General features: G+C 33.0%; 1 protein-coding gene and 1 long non-coding RNA gene across 2 annotated transcripts; both read right to left on the minus strand.

The window, feature by feature from the left end:
- Positions 1 to 495: 495 nt before the first annotated feature.
- LOC114417751 lies at positions 496 to 956 on the minus strand. Its single transcript, XR_003667904.1, has 2 exons — positions 824 to 956; positions 496 to 727 (listed from the first exon to the last, which is right to left on the minus strand). It is a non-coding gene; the product is annotated as an uncharacterized LOC114417751 (long non-coding RNA).
- An 8,921-nt stretch (positions 957 to 9,877) lies between these two features.
- Positions 9,878 to 11,900, minus strand: LOC114419241 (aspartic proteinase PCS1-like). Its single transcript, XM_028384878.1, has one exon. The coding sequence runs from the start codon at positions 11,641 to 11,643 to the stop codon at positions 10,315 to 10,317; it is 1,329 nt and encodes a 442-aa protein (XP_028240679.1). The 5' UTR covers positions 11,644 to 11,900; the 3' UTR covers positions 9,878 to 10,314.
- Between the last annotated feature and the right edge of the window lie 9,550 nt (positions 11,901 to 21,450).

A 21,450-nucleotide genomic window follows, 5' to 3' on the forward strand; every position in this document is an offset into this window, starting at 1 on the left:
ATACTCCCTTTGTTTCACATTTATTGTCGTATAAGCAACAAAATCTCAACATAATTATTATTTTAGTTTTCGATTGTAATATTAATTTTTTTATTTTTATTTCTAACAATATTAACTGGAATGCAGTCTTTTCTTTGCACAAACAAACAGAGGGAAAAAAACAAAAAATAGTGGCGCTTTATTTAATGAGAAACAATAAAATATTGAAATAAATGATAATTGAACACGTGGCTAAGAAAAATGAAAACCGAATTTTAATATAATTATATTGATGATGAACAGTTAAATCCATAAATGGATTACTCTGTTCATTCTTTTTTATTTGTCTTTAAGATTTTTACGTAGAAACCACGAAATGAAATATATTTTTAGGATTCTAATAAAACAGTGGAGTTTTCTATTTTATGTCTCTTCATTTCCACTCCACAATATATTTGTAATTTAATAAATTAATTTGACTTATTACCTGAAATACAATAGTAAAAAGGATAACACTCAGCTTCTCAGAATGCTTTTTTATTTCCAGCACTGATGCTAATAATTATTAAAAACAATACATTGCTTGCTTATAATTATATGAAGAAAACTCATGAGAAGCAACAACAAATGTACCCTCGTTTAGGTGGGCTGATGCATATCCCTTTCTTATGATAGTGGGCCTGGCAGTAGGCATTGCAGTTTGAAAATTTTTCGCAATTTCCAGGACAGATCTGACTGCTATTCACACCTGCATTTTATGGGTACTTAGATTTGTAAGAAAAAGTATTACTTAAAAAATATTGCATAAATAAATCCCAATTTTAATATCAGTTTGGCCACATACCAATTGAGAATAGAACAACAACCATGACTGCAAAGGTAAAAAAAATTAACGAAATCACTGAGACAAGTGTGCGAGCCATTCTTGTGTATGTAGCTTGTGGCACTTTGGATCCACTGCATTGTCAGGTTTATATATGTATTCATTGATGGTGCATCCAAATCTCGTTGTATATATCTATTGTTCATTTAATGAATCATATTAAGTAATGGGACATTTAATAGAAAGTAAGCTTTAAATGAACATTTAACTAGCATTGGAACTTGCACGGTTTTTTTTAGTAAAAATAAAGAGTGAGAGAGAAAAAATAATATAATAAAATGTTTAAATTCTTTTAAAACAAAAAAGGTGCAAATTATCTTACCGTTGACATGTAACATGACGCAACAGTTTTTATATAGAGAGATTAGGGAAAGGATAATGGGTTTTAAAGTGTTACTAATTAACATTTAAATTCATGCATGCATTAATTGGTTAATTTTCTATCCCATAATATTTATTGCATAAAAAGAAAGAATAAGTCTCAAATAATTATTATCATTTTAGTTTTTAATATAATATTAATTATTATTTTTTACTTATATCTTTTACTGTATTAATGATTAGCAATATAAATTATAAATGAATTAATGATGATAATTAAATTAAATTTTATAAAATTATCACTTTTATTAATTTTTAGTTTTTCTTATTTTGTGTAAAAAAAAAATAAGACGGCAAAGATTACGAGACGAAGGTGTTTATTCGTTTACTTTGAATTTTTAAAAATAAAATATCATATTTAAAAATAGATTAGAAAGAATTATAGGTATTAATATGTAATTATTGCTTTGTTTATCATTTGTAATTATATTTAGCGTGTAAGTCCTGTCAATCTGTTATGTACAAGTTTTACGGTGCTTGAAAATTTATTAATTTGTAATTATCGCTAATATCATACAAGTAGAAATTTTATGTGTCTTGCACAATAATAAAAATGTATATTTATACTGTCAATAAATTAATAGTCACTAAACAATATAAGCATAATAAATAGATTTTTTTAACATTTATTTTTACATGACTAAGAGCGATTTTAATATGACATGTAATTTACTAAAATTATTATTATTATTTAAGATATACATGTTTGATTATTTAAATTATCTTTTATAATATAAAATAGCCAAGTTTGAAACACTTTTTTCCGCCTAAAAGAAGAGGTACTTTAGGCAATTTCTTTTCAATTATTTAATTTTTTATTTAGTGAATCACATTAATTAGTGTGACATTTAATAAAAAGTGAATTTTAAATGCATGTTTATTATTAGGTAGATAAGAATGAGAGTTAATTATAATGATCATTATTTTGTAAGCAACTATATTACTACTTAATTATATGTAAATTTTTGGATTTATTTAATTGAACTTTAAATCTTACTAGAAAGAAACAACTAAATGATATGTTAGAAAGTTTCTTAAAGAACGTGTGTGTTAAAATGTGAGAGATTTAACTCAATCTCAAAAGTTAGTTTAAGGATGAGGATTGTTCTTCATTTATATATTTTAATGTGGCTTTATTTTTAGCCGATGTGAGACTTGAGTATTTTCCAACACACCCCGTCACGCACAACATTTCTTGGGTTTGATGCGTGAACAACAAATGGTGGATGGTTGTAGCGGAAGCGAGGGAGGAAAACATTCTAAGATGATATCAGAGCAGGCTTTGATCTTGGGACCTCCCTCGCTTCCGCTATGACTACCCACCATTTGTTGTTCATGCAACAAGTCCAATAAGTGTTGTGCGTGAGGGGGTGTGTTGGGAAATACTTAAGTCTTACATCGATTAAAAATAAAGTAATATTAGAATATATAAATAAAGAGCAACTCTCACCCATTGAGCTAACTTTTGGGGTTGAGTTAGACCTCTCACCTTTCAACCGTGTGAATAAGTATAAAATAAGCTAAAAAATCTCATGTTGATTTATGAAATTAGTCATTGATCTTGAAAATAGACCTGGTTGATTTTCGAAATCTCAAGAAGAACTACATACGAAAAATAAAAAATACCCTAGAGAATAATAGAAAAACAAAATAACATTATCATATCTTATCAACACAACATATAACATAATTATATATCCTATCCCATTACCTCCTATTCTAACCACCAAGTCTTAATTGTCTTTGCATTTTTTTCAATTTAATTTTCATTATTCCATAAAACAATTTTAATTGAATTTTAAATCCAAATCAATCAGTATTAATCGATTCCTTTATATCTCAATTTTAATTGTCTATTCCAAAAAACATTTATTATTATAACATACTAATGCACTCAACCAACTCTTCGATACGGTTGTTTCCATTTCCATACTTGAGTTGAGTTATCAATTATTTTGAAGCCATGGTTGATAGAATCAGACAATCAGTCCTCTATCGCATTGTCTCCTTTTCTCCCCATTAATGCAGTTGTTGCAACATGTGTTCTCTCCGTTGCAGCTCTATGCAGAGTGAAATATCTCGAACTCTCGTGCATAAATGCCTTACCAAGTTGGAATACACATGCGTCAAAACTATTTGTTTCTCAGGTATAAGATTGATTGAATGAGAAGAAGAAAAAAAAGTCGTGAGTTTAATTTTTCTGTTAATAAAATACTTAAGATTAACAATTAATATTTGTCGATAAAATAAAATACTATTTGTTTCTCTGTTAGTCTCCCTTTACGTAAAACCCTTTATTTGAATTGTGTTAATTTTTTGGATCACACAAATCTTGCGGTGTTTGGGAGTCCTAATATGATATAGGTTTTTTTATAGTAATGAAGCTGCTGAACTGCTGAAGCAAAGTTTAGAAGATTGTCCAAGCTACGAAAAGTTGTTATCGATAAAAAGAAAGTTCTGTTAGAAGTTGTTAGCAATCTTCAGTTCTTGCGAATAAATGAACTCATACTGAATGTGCAATTTCTTTATCATTCCTTTTCATCTTTCTTAACAGCATCTCGTTAGATTAGTTAGGTTAGTTAAGATTTCTGTTGTAACTACCTTCTGGGTAAAAGCCTTTCGTGTTTCTCTGTATATAAACTTCTGCCATTATTCAATAAAGCTCGAGATGCAGTTTTGATCATCTTAAACGTTACATCGCGCATTTCTTTCTGCATGGCTACGTATACCTTTGTTATGGTATCAGAGCTCTTCTAATGGAGAGCTCTGCAGCGCACTCATCTCTTCTTTCATTTTTCTCACAACCTTAATCATTCACCATGAACGAGACAACGTTCAACAACACGGAAAGCTACTTGTATCTCCATCCGAGTGAGAATCCAGCTATCGCTCTCGTTTCTCTAATCCTAGATTTGACTAACTACCATTCATGGAGTAGATCCATGATCACTACATTAAGCACCAAAAAAAAGGTGGAATTTGTAGATGGAAGTGCACCTAAACCGTTGAAAATAGACAGAATGTATGGAGCATGGCGCCGGTGCAACAACATGGTGGTCTCCTGGATCGTTCACTCAGTTGCTACCTCTATAAGGCAAAGCATACTATGGATGGACAAAGCTGAAGAAATCTGGCATGACCTGAAATTGCTATATTCGTAGGGAGATCTTTTGCGAATTTCTGATCTCCAGCAAGAAGCATCAACAATGAAACAAGGCGCACTCTCAGTCACAGAATATTTCACTCGATTGCGTGTGATTTGGGACGAAATCGAAAATTTCAGACCCGATCCAGTTTGCTCCTGCAACATTAGATGTTCTTGCTCCACTTTCACCATTATCGCGCAACGAAAGCTTGAAGATCAAGCTATGCAGTTCTTGCATGATTTGAATGTACAATACGCCAATATTCGATCTCACGTGCTTCTCATGGATCCTATACTTGCCATATCAAAAATATTTTCATATGTGGCGCAACAAGAACGACAATTGTTAGGTAACACTGCTTCGAATCTCAATCTCGAATCCAAAGATATTTCCATTAATGCTGCAAAGACCGTTTGTGACTTCTGTGGACGAATTGGCCATGTGGAAAACGTGTGCTACAAGAAGCATGGTATGCCTCCTAATTACGATGGAAGGAACAAGAGCAATAACACAAGGTATGGAAAAACGTGCACCCATTGCGGCAAGATAGGCCACACCGTTGACGTCTGCTACCGGAAACATGGCTTCCCGCCGGGATACAAACCCTACAATGGAAAAACAACTGTGAATAACGTGGTGGCAGTAGATAGTAAAGCCACAGATGATCAAACTCAGCATCATGAGTCCCAAGATCTCGTTCGCTTCTCCCCTGAGCAGTACAAAGCCCTACTTGCCTTAATCCAACAGCCATCCTCCGGGAACGCGACTCCTAACCAGATTCAGACCAAATAGGTTGCTTCCATCTCCTCATGCACCACTGATAAGACACCGAACCCAGGTATATTTCCATCTTCTACAACTCAAAAATTCACCTCCTGGATATTAGATTCAAGAGCTACAGATCATGTAACTTGTTCCCTGAGCAATCTCCATTCCTACGAACGTATCAACACGATCATGGTAAAGCTTCCAAATGGCCATCATGTTCACGCCACTCATTCGGGAGTGGTGCACCTCTCGACTGCCATAACTCTACTCAATGTTCTTTACATACCCACATTTACCTTCAATCTTATTTCAATTTCCAAGCTTGTATCTTCCACTAATTGTACACTAATCTTTTCTTCCACATCTTGTACATTACAGGATATGAACAATCGTATGAAGATTGGTACAGTTGAAGTGAGACACGACCTTTACCACCTCACACTAGACCAAATAACCACCAAAGCCGTATGCTCCACTATTATTCATCCTCGATGCAATGTTATTCCCATAGACCTTTGGCATTTTCGAATGGGTCACCCATCAACTGAAAGATTACAATGTATGCAATCCTATTATCCTCTTTTAAGAAACAATAAGAACTTTGCGTGTAACACATGTCATTATGCAAAGCACAAGAAGCTACCATTTCCTTCTAGTAATTCGCATGCATCTCATAATTTTGATTTACTACACATAGACATATGGGGCCCGTGTTCAAAACCCTCCATGCATGGTCATAGATACTTTCTAATGATTGTTGATGACTATTCACGCTTTACATGGATACATCTCATGCATACTAAAGCCGAAACCCGACATATCATCATGAACTTCATTGCATCCATTGAAACCCAATATAATGGCAAAGTAAAAATCATAAGAAGTGATAATGGGGCTGAGTTTCTCATGCATAACTATTATGCCTCGAAAGGAATCATTCATTAGACCACATGTGTCGAAACCCCTGAACAAAACGACATCGCAGAGCGTAAGCATCAACATTTGCTCAATGTCACACGCGCTCTCCTTTTTCAAGCAAGCTTACCACCCAGCTTTTGGTGTTATGCCTTGCCACATGCTACATATTTGATTAACTGCATCCCCACTCCGTTTTTACATAACATCTCACCTTATGAAAAACTCCATGGACATCCATGCGATATATCCAATCTTCGCGTTTTTGGTTGTCTGTGTTATGCTAACACCCTTAAAGCAAACCGCCAAAAGCTCGATCCCAGAGCACATCCATGCATCTTCATTGGTTTTAAATCGCATACTAAGGGTTATCTAGTTTACGACCTTCATTCACATAGCATTATCACTTCACGAAACATCATATTTTATGAAGATCATTTCCTGCATTTTTCTGAAACTCAACAATCGAGCCTAGGTCCCACTGTACCATCTCCGGGATCCTTTTCCGGCAACCAACTCGACTCACCCATAGAGACCACACCAACACAACCCATAATGCCAGAATCTTCAAATTGTGAACCTCCAACTGAACCTTCTTCCCCACAACCACGCCGTTCCACACGAACAAAACATGTCCCGACATACCTTCGAGATTACCACAGTGATCTCACTTCACTCACTGCAAGCACTTCAACAATTGTTCGTTATCCTCTAAGCTCAATCCTCTCATACTCTCGTCTTTCACCCTCACATCGGCATTTCATCATGTCTATTTCGTCAACAATAGAACCTTCCTCCTATGCTGAAGCTTTTCGCCATGACTGCTGGATTAAGGCAATGCAGGCTGAGTTACAGGCTCTACAATCGAACGATACTTGGACACTCACACTCCTTCCTCCTCACAAAACTGTCATTGGTTGCCGATGGATATACAAAATTAAATATCGTGCTGATGGGTCCATAGAGAGATACAAAGCGCGTCTGGTTGCAAAAGGTTACACGCAAATGGAAGGTTTGGATTATCTTGATACCTTCTCTCCGGTTGCGAAGCCTACCACTGTTCGTCTTCTCCTTGCATTAGCTGCTCTTAACCAATGGCACTTATGATAGCTAAATGTCAATAACGCTTTTCTTCATGGTGAGCTTACTGAAGAAGTTTACATGCAAGTCCCACTAGGGCTCTCGGTCGCAAATCCTTAGCTCGTTTGTCGTCTTCAATGCTCTCTTTACGAACTCAAGCAGGCTAGTCGTCAATGGTTCACAAGATTATCTAGCTTCCTAATTTCTCATGAATTTCGGCAATCTCACTCTGATCACTCTCTTTTCCTACGATTCACTGGACCCATCACTACGGTCCTTTTAGTTTACGCTGATGACATCATTCTAACAGGTAACATCATTACTGAGATACAAGGTATAACTGCGCTTCTTGATCAAACATTCAAGATTAAGGACCTTGGCAACTTGAAGTTTTTCCTCGGACTTGAAATTGCACGTACTTCTAAAGGAATTCACTTATGTCAACGCAAATATGCTCTTGATATACTTTCTGATTCAGGCATGCTTGGCTGTCGACCAAACTCCACGCCAATGGATTACTCCACAAGGTTACAAGCTACGTCAGGAACTCCTCTCTCAGCCGAGTCTTCTTCTTCCTACCGAAGGCTGGTTGGTAGGCTCATTTATCTCACTAATACGTGCCCCGATATTGCGTATGCTGTTCAACAACTTAGTCAATACATGGCTAGTCCTACAAACACTCATCTTCAAGCTGCTTTCCATGTGCTTCGCTACCTTAAAGGTACACCGGGTTCAAGTCTCTTCTTTGCTGCTATAGGAACCCCTCAACTTCGAGCCTTTAGTGACTCGGAATGGGCAGGATGTCGTGATTCCAGGAGATCCACCACCGGTTTCTTAGTTTATTTTGGTTCTTCCCTTGTTTCTTGGCAATCGAAAAAGCAATCCACCGTTTCGCGCAGCTCTTCAGAAGTCGAGTATCGAGCCTTAGCCTCTACCACTTGCGAACTGCAATGGCTAACGTACATTCTTCAGGATTTTCGTGTTTAATTCATTCAACCAGCCACCTTATATTGCGATAATCAATCTGCCATTCAGATCGCAACAAATCTCGTGTTTCACGAACGTACCTAACATATCGAGATTGATTGCCATATCATTCGTCACAAGGTCAACTCGGGTCTCATCAAACTCCTTCCGGTTTCCTCTTCACTGCAACTTGCCGACATCTTCACCAAAGCTTTGTCTCCAGCTATCTTTCAAGACCTTTGTAACAAGTTGGGAATGATGAACATCCATTCCCAGCTTGAGGGGGGCTCTTAACAACATCTCCTTAGATAAGTTAGGTTAGTTAAGCTTTCTGTTGTAACTGCCTTCTGGGTAAAAGCCTTTCGTGTTTCTGTGTATATAAACTTCTGCCATTATTCAATAAAGCTCGAGATGCAGTTTTGATCATCTTAAACGTTACATCGCGCATTTCTTTCTGCATGGCTACGTATACCTTTGTTAATCTTAAATTAAGGTAGGAAAGAGTTTTTTTTTTTTTTTTTTTAATGTTTGGTTTGTGTGGTGTGTAACTCTTTCAGGTGCCGACATGAGGACGGGATTTTCCCGAGTTTCATAATTTAATTCATGTTAAATTCAAAAATATCGAATATTATTTTTATCCTAAGTACTGGTCTTATGTGTTAGAAGTGCTCAAGCATTGCCCCAGGCTTCAAAATCTTTTCATTGATAAGTTTTGTCGAATTAAGTAGCTAACTTGTGTGTTAATTTTTTTTCCCACATATTTGCATTTATTTTATTCTGTTCATATATATATATATATATATCACTTTTGTACCTGACCTCAATCTAGAAGAAGATTGGCCACGTCCACACCATGTGTTCCAGAATGCATGCATTTTGTTGCACCTTAAAACTTGCTGTCTTACCAAGTATAGCAGCACTCGAGGCGAGTTTGAGTTTGCAAAATATATTATGCAGAACGCAAGAGTATTTAAGGGAGATGAAAATTTGCACTAGAAATAGTGAACATGAAGAGGAAGAGCTTAACAAGTTTGGAATGATGAAAGAACTGTTATTATGCACAAGACTCTCTTCAATTGTAAACTTTCTTTTAATTGATAACATGTTTTTTGAGTGGTTGCAACTTACAAGTACGTACTTACGTGGGTGATGTTTCTATACTTGATATAGGTTGACGTTATAATTGACAATACTCAAAGTAATTTTATGTTTTCAATATTTAAGTGTATTATATAAGGTTGAATTTTAACAGCACATTAACTACTGCAATTTGTACTAGCAAGCAAAGCATTTTGTTCAAACCTGTACAAGTCATTTCCTCTTTTCTGTTTTCGTTTTCTCGTGTAAAAAATATACAAGGATTGAATTGTGATATGATCTAAGCCTTGCCAAGTGAAAAGACACTAGTTTCCGTCCAATATTATTGGATAGATGTTGGTTTAAACTACAATTATTTTTTTTACTTAATTACAGCTAATCAACTTAATTGAAATTGTTTTAAAAGTTGACTAGTGTAATTAAGTAAAGAAATATTTTATTGGAGTTAAATCGTTTTAAAATATTTTTATTTTAAATAATATCATGTGAAGTGAAAAAAATCTAATATTATATATATAGAATTTATTTCCATAAAAGATAGAGTCTAATATTAAAATAGATTTCCTAATGTAACATTTAAAAAAGAATATTGACAATGACACTTAACTTAGAATTTCATTTATTTCAATAAGAAAACACTATAATTGAACTACTAAATGAGTGGAAAAAAAAACATTATTAACTTCAAATTATTTAGTTATTTAAAACAATGGAATGTACAAAGTAGGCAATTTGTCTTACCTATACCTATAGACACTCTTCATAGTTTACCTATAACACTTGGTTTCCCCTAAAGTGGACCACACCACAAGTAGAAATGATATCCTTTTAAAAACTACACACTAAAACCCCTCATTCTTTTCCTCATATATCTCTTCACTTTTGGATCATATCCCAAGCTAGCTATTTATATCACATCCCAAACAAGCTATATATATCTTACACTCTTATTACTACATTTGACACTTTTCATTACATTTCAAAAAATCTATTCAAAAATATAAATTTATATTTTGAAATGAATTTTTTGAAATGTAATAAAAAGTAATAATTGGGATGCAAAATACAATACCCCCAAGGAAGTAAAAGTGAGTCCACTCAGACCAAACCAAGTAACTTTTGCCCAACCAAATCACAACGTGCATGAGCCAATCCAACCCTATGTTCCACAAGATCAAACTCCATCCACATACTCTGTTGATGGTGATGTCCAATGATAAATGCCTCCACACCAAGAAGATCCGAATTCCCAAAGGTGAAGCAATAAACCGAGTCATTGCCCCAAACAAAACCGGGTACCCGATATAAAAGTTGGTCACCAAAAACCCGCATCTCGGCCCCTTCAAAAACCAAACTCACACTCGGTAACTCGGGCAATTCGGACTGGTTAACGGGCACCCGGTAACAAAGATCCATTGCTATCTGGAAAACAAAATTCGGATCATCCAGTGCCCGTAATGTACCATTTGTTTGGTTCAAAAACTCATCTCTTAATGCATTATAAACCGGCCCGAGTAAATACGAAAACTGGGTACCCAAATCAAACATGGTTTGACCCGCTCCGGTATGATCCGGAACAAATAGGTTACCCGATATATTTAACAACTTATCCGAAATCTTAATTCCTTCGAGGCGGACCGTGTATGCGGACCGGTCGAAATAAGGTAACGGAGTGGATATTTGAACCAAGGGAGTATAATTTAACGACCCGCCCCACGAGAAGTTGGACTCCCCGAGAAGTAAAATTCCCGAGAAATCGGAACCCGATATGCAGTACGAGAATTTGGGTATTTTTAACTGAGAAACCAATGAGAGTGACCCGAGGTTCATACCCATTAACCCGGTTGTGTTGGAGTCCGACTCGGAGTTAGTGCTGTAGGAAGAGTTCATGCAACCGAATACAATTCCCGGGTTAAAGGAGGATCCGAACCCGAATGTGTCGGAAGCAAGGTTCCCTTCCGAGGAAGAAGCGTCGGCATAGGAGAGTGTTGCATGGCAGAGGTTGTTGGAGTCGCATGAAGCGGGTATGGGAAAGTCTCGGGTACGAGTCGTGCAGGTTGGCGAGGAGCACGAGATGGGTGTGTAAGAAGAAGAGATATTCGGGTTGAAAAACGGGTAGGGTATGGTTGCGGTTGTGTTAGTGTTGCAATGGAGCCACGAGAGTTCGCTTCCTGTGTCAATGACCATGGACATGTTCTGTGGGGGCGTGCCAACAGTGATGGAGATTGTGAGGCTCACGTTGTGGTGGAAGCGAAGCTTGTTGGGGGGTCTTGGGAGATACCCAGATGGGATCACTTGTGATTTCAGTGGCAAAGCTAAGGTCTTGGCTTCACAATGGTTATTGAAGAAGATGCCAATGGGTGCTTCTATGATGAAGAAAATGATGAACTTGAGATATGGGATGGTGGGTGTGGCTTTGGGTCTCATTATGGTTTTTTTTTAATGGTTTTGGTTTTTGGTTTAGAGGGAGTTAAAATGCTGGGTTATGGGGTATGAGTGTTTTAGAGAAGATGTTCGGAGTCATTATGGAAAAAGTGGTGTATATTTTGGGGACAAAGAAAGGCATTGGATTTCTTGAAGGTTTAGTATTATAAAGTAAGAAAAACTCCCTCTTCTTTTGCTCAAGAAAAAGATCTGAGAAATAGTTGAGATGAGATCTACCAGGGAAGGTACAACTACAACAAGGCTCTGGTTGTACCTAGCTAGTTCTATATAGTACCAGCATACCTAATTCATGTATTGTATTGTTTGGTATGTGCGTGAGTATATATATATATGTATATATATATATATATATATATATATATATATCAGGGTGTATTATATGATCAGTGCATGTATAGTTGTATACATTAGATTTGAATTCATTCTTCTGATTTCTGTTAGATTCTGTTTCCTTGATGTGATTGGAGGTTTGCTTCTTCTTTTGTTTCTCTTTCGTTATTATAAGTAGCTGCTGCTAACATGGCTTAAAGTGGTACGTGACAGATAGGGGGATACGGAATTTATGTCATATGTGGTAGCATAGCAACATTGCTGCTTATGAACATGGAAGGGTATGTAATAAGTTTATTTAGATGCAAACAATGATGATTAGCCAAAACAGCTTAACACTTCAATTAGATGAGATCGAGGCACGATATGTATATATATAAGTTTAAAATCTAGCTTTAACCCTACCATACGGTAGTTAGACTTTTAAATAATTGAGAATGGCTGCTTCTTTTTTCTTTTTTTTCCACTTTTGGACATGCAAAAAGCAAGGTTCTTTGCTCCATGTTGTTGCTACTACAGAATGTTCCACTTTGTCTAATCAAGCAGCGTAGCTCAAAAGGATTTTTTTTTCAATTTTTGTTTTTATGAAACAAGTTAAGCAAAAATAAATACATAAAACCACTACTTGTCTTGTGACTCTTGTCTTATTATAAAAATATCAAAGGATAGTTTTCTAGCATAAATTGAAGGTAAATTCTGTTAAAATTGCTTTGGTGAGTTTGATCAATTTGAATCAGTGACTTGCACGGCTTTTACACGTTGAAAAATGGAAGAAATAAATAAAGAGGTTCAATCAAAATTATCAAATATTTAATTTGAAAAACAGATTTATTAATTTTCTTAGGTCCTCCTAGTTTAAGAAGAGTCTAATATTGGGTCAAAAAATGACATCTGATGCAGAAACATTGTGGTACTTACTATGGCACAATGCATAGTGACTGGTTGCAAAAAGCTTTTGGTTTGCTTACTTTGCAAAGGAATATGATGATGGCACCCTCGTCGTGTCATAGGCATGAATTTTAAAAGGCTGCTTTCTGAAGTAATCAGCTTTTCTTGGTTGTTGTAGATGCCAAGAAATTATCTTAAGGCAAAGCACGTGATGCCTTTCTTAATTAACCGGCCATTATGTTCTAATTAAATAGATCCGATCGATCATAAGAAAAACTACGCCTTTAAGATATGCTCTACTTCATCTTTAGTACTAGTACAATATATCTCACTTTCATTCTACTAAATATCATTCTTATAGATATAGCAATGAAAAAAGATTTTTTTTCCCTGAAAATTAAAAATAATATCGGAGAATTTATAATAATTTATATGTATTTTAATTTTACTTAATTAATTGAGCTAGACTCTTTAATAATGAAAGAAGCATCCAAATTATAGGTGTATTTTTTTATTAAAAAAATCTTAAGGAGATGTTATATACTTTGATTCTAAACTTTTGGACATGCTTTGTGCATATATACATTGAGGTCTAGATAGTTTTTGTTTGGGTTATACTTTTTGCACACATTTTAAGCCGATTGTTCCATCCTATAGAAAAACCACGTTGCTTAGAAATTGAAAAAAAGTTAATTTATAACTACTCTCATCTCTGAACTCATCAAAGATTTTTTAAAGGACAAACAATACAACAAACTTAAGCAGAACAACAACAACAAAAATGTATTAAAATAATTTCTATATTTATATATTTTTAAAGTATATAGTATGTTAATTTTTATAATTATCAATGAGACATTAATTAATTTTATATTAATCCACAATTTTATAGCTATAATTTATATGCTAGTAATTTTTTAATTCTATGATAAATTTAGAGATAAAATAATTAAATATTATAAAAGTAATTAATGAAAACAATAACCATCCACTCATTTTCTTTTTCATCTTATTTACTTATCTCTCAGTTTTTTTAATTATATTTACCACTATTATTAATGATAAAAAAATTACCACTATTACTTTTTGTTTTTATTTTCTCCTTTTTCTACTTCAATCCACCCCATTTTGGGTAGAAATTTATCAGGCCTCAAAAATAATAAATCCATGTCTTGTACACACACTAGTTACGTATTTAATCAGCATTGAAGTCAAGCATAATTCATTTATTATTATCGTTGTTGTTAATGTTGGTGGTGTCTTTTTAGGGATCCCTGTAACTTTCACGTATAAGACTACTTAATTTCTATTGTCGTGTAATTCTTCACATCTCATCTGGTGACCATCCTTTTAATTCGTTGCAGTTCACTGAGTAACTTGTCCTTCTCAAATAGTTGGGTATTTAATTAATATCCCTAAACCATACAGTAATCTGGAGTGTGCCTATGTGGGATGCAGCATTGAGCTACAATAAGTCAAAATCCTATAGAAATTTTAGGACATTAATCGCATACTAGCTACATTGAACAAGGCACAAAATAAATAGATGATCACACCTTGGGATTCTTTCTTCCTATCTTACGGTGACGGCAACTAATGTTTAAAGGTGCTGCACATGTTGTGTTGTATTGCTTTAGGACACAGCAACATGGTTGGGTCCAGGGACCAAAACATTTTGAAAATTAGTTCCAACTCCATCGTGTTAGATTGTGTTGCAACATGGCTTATTGTCCTTGTTTGTTTCCTCATTTCAAAAGAATCTAATTATATACTATTTATTATTATTAAAACCCAAAAAAGAATTAACAGCATGCAAAATTGGACATTAAGACCATCAAAATTGTTATGATTGATTATACGAGTGAGACAAGATTCACCAAGCCGTTACCATGATCTTACAGTTGATATACTGTACTAATCATTTTGTAAGAGGAACTTAGTGGTTAATTGGTTATGGGTACTACAATAAGTATTTTGGGTAGGGAATTGTGTTCATAAGTAAACACATAACTCGTTATACATAATGTGCACCAACAAGTTTCTTCTTTGTTGGTTGATCTCGTATATATTCTCGTGTGATTTTTTAGTTTAAATTCTGCAAACAAGTTATAATTAGCATAATATCCGTGCGTTTGCACAGGTTATGTTAAATTTTATTCTTATTTTAAATTTCTCTGTGCATATATAACTGAAATAATTTGCTGTTACATTACTATACATGTTTTTAAAATGACATATTTTTTAAACATAAAATAATTAGTGTAAATATAATAAAAAAACTAAATAGTATTAATGTAAAATATTAGACAATACTGATATAAAAAGATTAAAGTGACAAAAATTAATGTAAATCTTAAATAATTTCTATGTGATTGAGTATATATGCAAGTTACTTACATTAGTTTTAACAAACTACTTACTATTATTACTTTAAGAAGGAGGGGTCTTCGTCACACTTTACAAACATTATCCCTATTTGAATGGGTATTTTTTATATAGACAACAAATATTTTACTGGAGGCAATCCTATGATAATTTACTGGCTGGATTGATTTTGATTTAGGGTGAAATCAAATTAGAACCGGTCTAAATTCAACCAATTTTGTTGTTGAGCTAGTTTAGTTTAAATCATTAATAAAATATTTATATTATTGTCATTTTAAAAAAACTAATTTGATATTAATGATGATAAAAAAAATTTGTTCATCAATGACTAAATATTATTTATTTAATATTTGATTCTTCCCATAATTATTACTATATATCTCATTTTTTAAACTCAAAATATGATAAAAAAAAATTAATATGATCAAATTAAGAAACTTAATAATAGTATATAAGATCATAAAATAATAAAATAAATGAAGGAAAGAATACAAAACTAAAAGAAAATATTTTAGTTGACCAAGTCTTTCATCGAGTTTCTTCAAATTGAAAAATAATGAAAATAATAAAGAAAGACATAAAAATGAAAAGAAATGTAAAAAGAAAAGAGATAAAAAGATTAAAAAAGAAAGCAAGAAAGAAAAACATGAAGACAAAAAAAAAAAAAAAAGAGTAAAAGACCCGTAAAAGAAGAAAGAGAAAAAGGAAGAAAATGAGAGAGACTAGTAAGCTGTTACGTACTTTTCTTAAAGAAAAATAGAATACATGTTATTTTTTAGTTTCTTAAAAGTGTCTCCTTTTAATTCTTAAATCCTTTTGGTTTGCACCAAAAGATTTCTTCTAATTGATAGATGTAGACTAATTTTTTCGAAATGTAAGAATTATCAAAGTGAATATTGTTACTGCTAACAAAATATTTTCCATACATATGATAATGAAATAAAACCTCTATCAGATTTTGAAAATGATTTAAGTGTGATATTTTTCCTTCAAATATGACATTTTCATAAATGAAAAAAAAAAGACAATTCTTTTAAGGAATTAAAAATATTATCATTTACGTAAGGACCAAATTAAAAACATGCTTATCTATTTTGCTTTTCATATAGATTTTTACCTAAACTCAAAGAAGTAGAGAAGACTAGATAAAATACATAGATGAAGGGAAAGTTCTTATGTTATCGATATAAGAAGGCTTAAGCTACTTGTATTCATCTTCATTAGACATATAGTACAAAGCATATACGTATTACAAGCAAGCATTTGTACAAACTCAGACTAATTAAAGAGCTCAATACATGAATCATAATCCTTTTCTTGTGGATTACAATCAGCTATAATTGGTTCAAACCAGAAAACACAAGCACACATATCTAACAATTTTGACTAATACATAATGGAAAAGTCTCACTGTGTAACACAAGCTCAAAATAGAAGTTATAAGCGAGAAAAAACACAACTGGTCAGTCCCCTTCGCCAGCTATTTTTGAAATAGCTGATTGTGTTCCAACAAAAGCACATACCAACCCCACAACAATTATCAAAACACAACTTGTTATCTGGAAATCAAAAGATTTAAATAATATGCAATTTAATTTGTTTCATATCATAATATTAAAATGTTTAAAAATAATAATTTGAATAAAGACCTAACTTTATACCTCTAAATTTGATAATCTGTCACTATGTAGCTTGAGAAAACATGCGCAGGGATAAAGAAGTGCCTATCATGAAACATAGCAACATAAATACATGATTATGCTGAAATGAATTGCACAAGCAAAAGTCAACATGAAGCAAAGAACTTACAACTAGTATTGACATGAAAGAACCAATTAGTGCCATCAAAGAACCTATAGTAAATTTGAAAGAAGAGAACATTAAATAACAAAAAATGTGTGATTTATGATTTTACTCGCTCCCCGGCTTGTTTTCCATAATTACCATTGTTCTCAAGGGTAGCGAATATTGAAGTACTAACTAAAATATGCCAATGTTAGGAAGAAATGAGAGTTTGAAACTTTATGAAATTATTCTATGCATTAAATATTTTTTTAACTTTTCCAATCCCAAGTTTAGAATGAGTGAATGAGCTAGAAATAGATTTAGTAACTTTGGCGAAGGAGAATTACTGTGACTTTCTCATATTTTTCCATTATGTTGATGGTGGGATAAATAATTTGATGCTCACTTATATAAATAATTATTCAAATTATTGTCCACTTATACAAATATAAGGGGAAGTCAAGGTCCCTCCAAAAATTCATTGGATTCATGACTAATTGAACTCTAAGTAATTACGACATAAGCAATGGCAGATCTAGAATCCTAAGTCATTGGGGACAAAATGCTAGCTAAAGAGTAAGATATTGAGGAGTAATGTGGGTTCAAATATTAAAAGCGAGGGTGGGGGAAATATAAGAATTGAATATATTTACTTATAATTTTATCAAAGTCACGAGGTACATTTGCACACCTTGACTTGAACATAGGTTTGCTATTGGGTAAATGTGTCTAAATTTGATTAATTCTAATAGCTATTCTAAAGGAATCTGATATACGTCAAATTTATCGGATTTTCATATGTATTTTGTGACATTTATTTGACATTTTAATTAACTTTATGTCTTATTTTGAATCAAATTAGTTTTTACTTTGTCTTAGGTAGAATTTTATGTTTTAGTTATTTTTAATAAATTTTTTTATAGTTTTTCAGCAAAACACAAGTCATTTCGACAAGAGATCCAGAGGCCCAAAATCAGTACAAAGCTCTGAAAGGAGAAATTGCGAAAATTGAATATCAAAGCTAACAAAAATCAAAAGCAATATATTTTTCAAGGATAAATCAACTAAAGAAGAAGATAATTACTTGAATTAATTAGAGATATTATTTATTTATAATTTCTTGTGATTGTCTCCTTAATTAAACCTAACTACAATTCTATAGATAGGAGACAATGCATTCATTGTAACGGTGTAGAAGTCCCAACTAGTTCTTAGAATTATATTTAAGACTTCCACCTACTAGATATCTTCATTATTCCATTAGACACTCTTGGTTTCATTGTATTATTTTTATTAGTGCAATTCCTTCAACCTAGGAAAGGAAATGATAAACCTTGTTTCACTTTAATTTTATCAATTCAATACTTCATCTTGAATTCTTTATTTGTTTCCGTACTTAATGATTTTGTTTAACTGACCATCTTATAGATGAATTCAGGAATTGACTTGCACTTTGGCGAACCTTGTTGAAACCTAAACATGAATCAAGTACTTAATTGAGGTTATCTCTAGGAATAGAATAATCTTGGTTAAGCCTCGCTAATTCTCGACCGTTGATGTTGATTGCTTGTGTTGGTATGTCCAAGGGATTGAGTATCGAGTAAGTAGTTTAGAATCTGCGACAATGCGGAAGTTGAAGTAGAATACATTAGTGAATTGGGGATGAACATGAGAGAAGAGTAGAGGATTGTGAAGTCACAATAAATTGGGTGAATTCTAAGTCCAAACCTAGACATTCATTTATCAAGATTGACGTCACCATCCAAGTCTAGTATTTCTATCTTTACTTAATTATTTTATTATCATTTAACTTTTATTGAAATTTATTTTATGTTATTTATTTAGTGATAATCATAAAATAAAAATACTAAAACCTAGTTCTCAATTAAATAATTACATGAAATTCTTCCTTTATTTCTCTAGGAGACAACCTCAACGATAATTCAGTTACTACATCATGATTGAGTTACACTTGGCCTATAAGTTAAATCTAAAGTGAAATGCAATCCTAACAGAATCTAAGGTTGAGTACATATACAAGAGTTCACATGGCTTCCTTTTGTTGGAACTTCTCCCTTAATTGAGAAAGCACTTAGTGGAAATTAAGTTGAGTAAACCAAGAGGCATGACTCTTGTCGACCACCACAAACATTGAAGGAAGTAAATTCATAGCTGACTTTAATTATTCACTTTTTTTGCAAAGAGTCACATTATTCATGAATGAAGGATCCTCCCATCCCCTATAAATAGAGAGGTTTGTGAAGTGGTGGAGCATCTCATTTCATCCAATCCATTCAAGAATCCTCTTTGAGAGAAAGAGAGAGTGGTAGAGTAAAAAATTCACTTATTCCTTTTTGAGAGAAAGAGATAGTTGTTTCCACTACACTTGTGAAAATTAAGAGATAGCTATTCAAGAGGGGAGAGATTTAGAGTGATCTTGTTGAAAAAAAAGAGACTATTTGCAATCCTACTTTCATATTGGAGATCTTTTATTATACTAGGTCCCATAATTTTTCCTTGCTCACATTGAGAAGATTTTCCATGTAAAAATTTTTGTGTTATTCTTCTAGTATTTACTCTTATTTTTGCTTCTGCATAATAACTATTTTAAGCTCACAGTGGTGGGAATTTGATCTATTAATTCTCAACTCTTTTCTTTGGTTAACCTCCAAGTGTGAACGATGCCTTAAGCATTAAGTTGAATATAGATGTCAACACTTAATTTGTTGTTGATAAGCATTTTTTTTTCCAGTTATTTGGTTAGTTGCATATGTTTTATAGATCCATTATAGTTCACACTAAATGATTTCAATTTTACATGCACATTTCCCTTTTCTTAGCTCCCATTACTCAAAGTGTGAAAACATAAGTATCCCATTAAAAGCCACACACATACACACACAAAAAGAAACAACATACAAAATATCCTAATTGGATAAGTTCTTTCATAAACACTTACAAGAGAAGAAAATATTAAAAAAAAAGGTTTTTGTGATAAGCCAATTTCAACTTAAGTAAAATTTTATTTCACTTTTCCTTCCTATAGAGAAACATATTTAAACATAGCCAAAACATAAAGGTGGTAATAACAGTAGTAGTATGTAAATACTTACCAAAATATGGAATATAGAGAGCCACAACCAAACTTAAAATCACTAAACTTGTTCTAATAAGAACAGATGTAGCATGACATCTTAGCCTAAGAGAGGTAGTGAGTTCCTCAATATTTAAAGCAATAGGCAATAACGTTAAGGCATATTTTGCCAATGGAGTCACAACCTATAAAAGACATAAATTCATTAAAAGTATCATCTAAGCAATCATAAATTTAAGTTAAAAGGGAATCAAAAGTTTTCTTATGTTAAACATAAGTACCTAGCTATTTGTTTTCAGTTGCTATTTTCTAACTAAAAAAGAAAAAGGAGATTAGTTTCCCTTTCTTATCGTTGTCCAGGTTGCAATCTCAGAAGCAAGTAATTCTTTGGGCATGTTTAAGGTAAATTGAGATGCAACTGGGTCACCAAAGGTTAAATAGCCCATTATTCCCACACTAATGTAGATAACAACACAAAAGACAAAGCTTCAAAATGGAAGCAAATCAATAATGCTCTTGAGAAAAACTAATATTTGACTGTAAACTAAAACAAAAAATGTCAATTGTCATATATGTCAAACTAGGTTACATTGTAGGTCAGTTCCTTGATTTTGCTTAAATGAATGAGTGACACAAGTGATGCAAATATTCCTCCAACTGAACACAAAGGTAATTGTTGTTAGCAAGTAAATTTGAAAGAGAAAATTTGTAAAATATAACACAATAGTGATAAAAAAAACCTGAAATATAAGAAAACAAGCTTAGATTTCACAGCCAAATTGTTGGTAGAACAAGAATAATTGATATGATGGCAAAAATTTGTTCATTATTAAAATCAGTCCCACCAACTCTCATATGAGTGTTTGGGAACAATGATGAGAGGTTATCACTAGCTAGTATTATATACTCAACACAAGAAGCCTACACACAAGAGCTATTCATCTATAAGTACATATGTGAATCAATAGAACAAAAGAATATGTATAAAGCAATTGCAAAGGCATATAAAACTCTTGCACTTACAAAAAGTTCCACGTATAAAAATATCTGCATTTGGGCAAAAGATACTTGTTAGTTTTTCCTTTACATCCTCACAATTACACACAACATTAACAACATTTGGTGTAAGCACACCTATAGAAGTTTATATGGCTTCAGTAGAGAGTGCAATTCACTTTAGTGAGTAAAGTAAGTAATCTCAATCATTGTTGATAAAATCAACGTTCGAAATTACGTGCATATGCATATTAATAGTAAATGTGTTGAAATATCTAGGTAGGTTTATCATCACAGACAAAGCTTATTTA

The sequence above is a fragment of the Glycine soja genome, chromosome 7 (genome assembly GCF_004193775.1).
Source record: "Glycine soja cultivar W05 chromosome 7, ASM419377v2, whole genome shotgun sequence".
Classification (NCBI taxonomy): domain Eukaryota; kingdom Viridiplantae; phylum Streptophyta; class Magnoliopsida; order Fabales; family Fabaceae; genus Glycine; species Glycine soja.

Excerpts from the sequence above, each read along its gene's own strand:
- LOC114419241 (XM_028384878.1), bottom strand. The coding sequence starts at position 11,643 with ATGAGACCCAAAGCCACACCCACCATCCCATATCTCAAGTTCATCATT.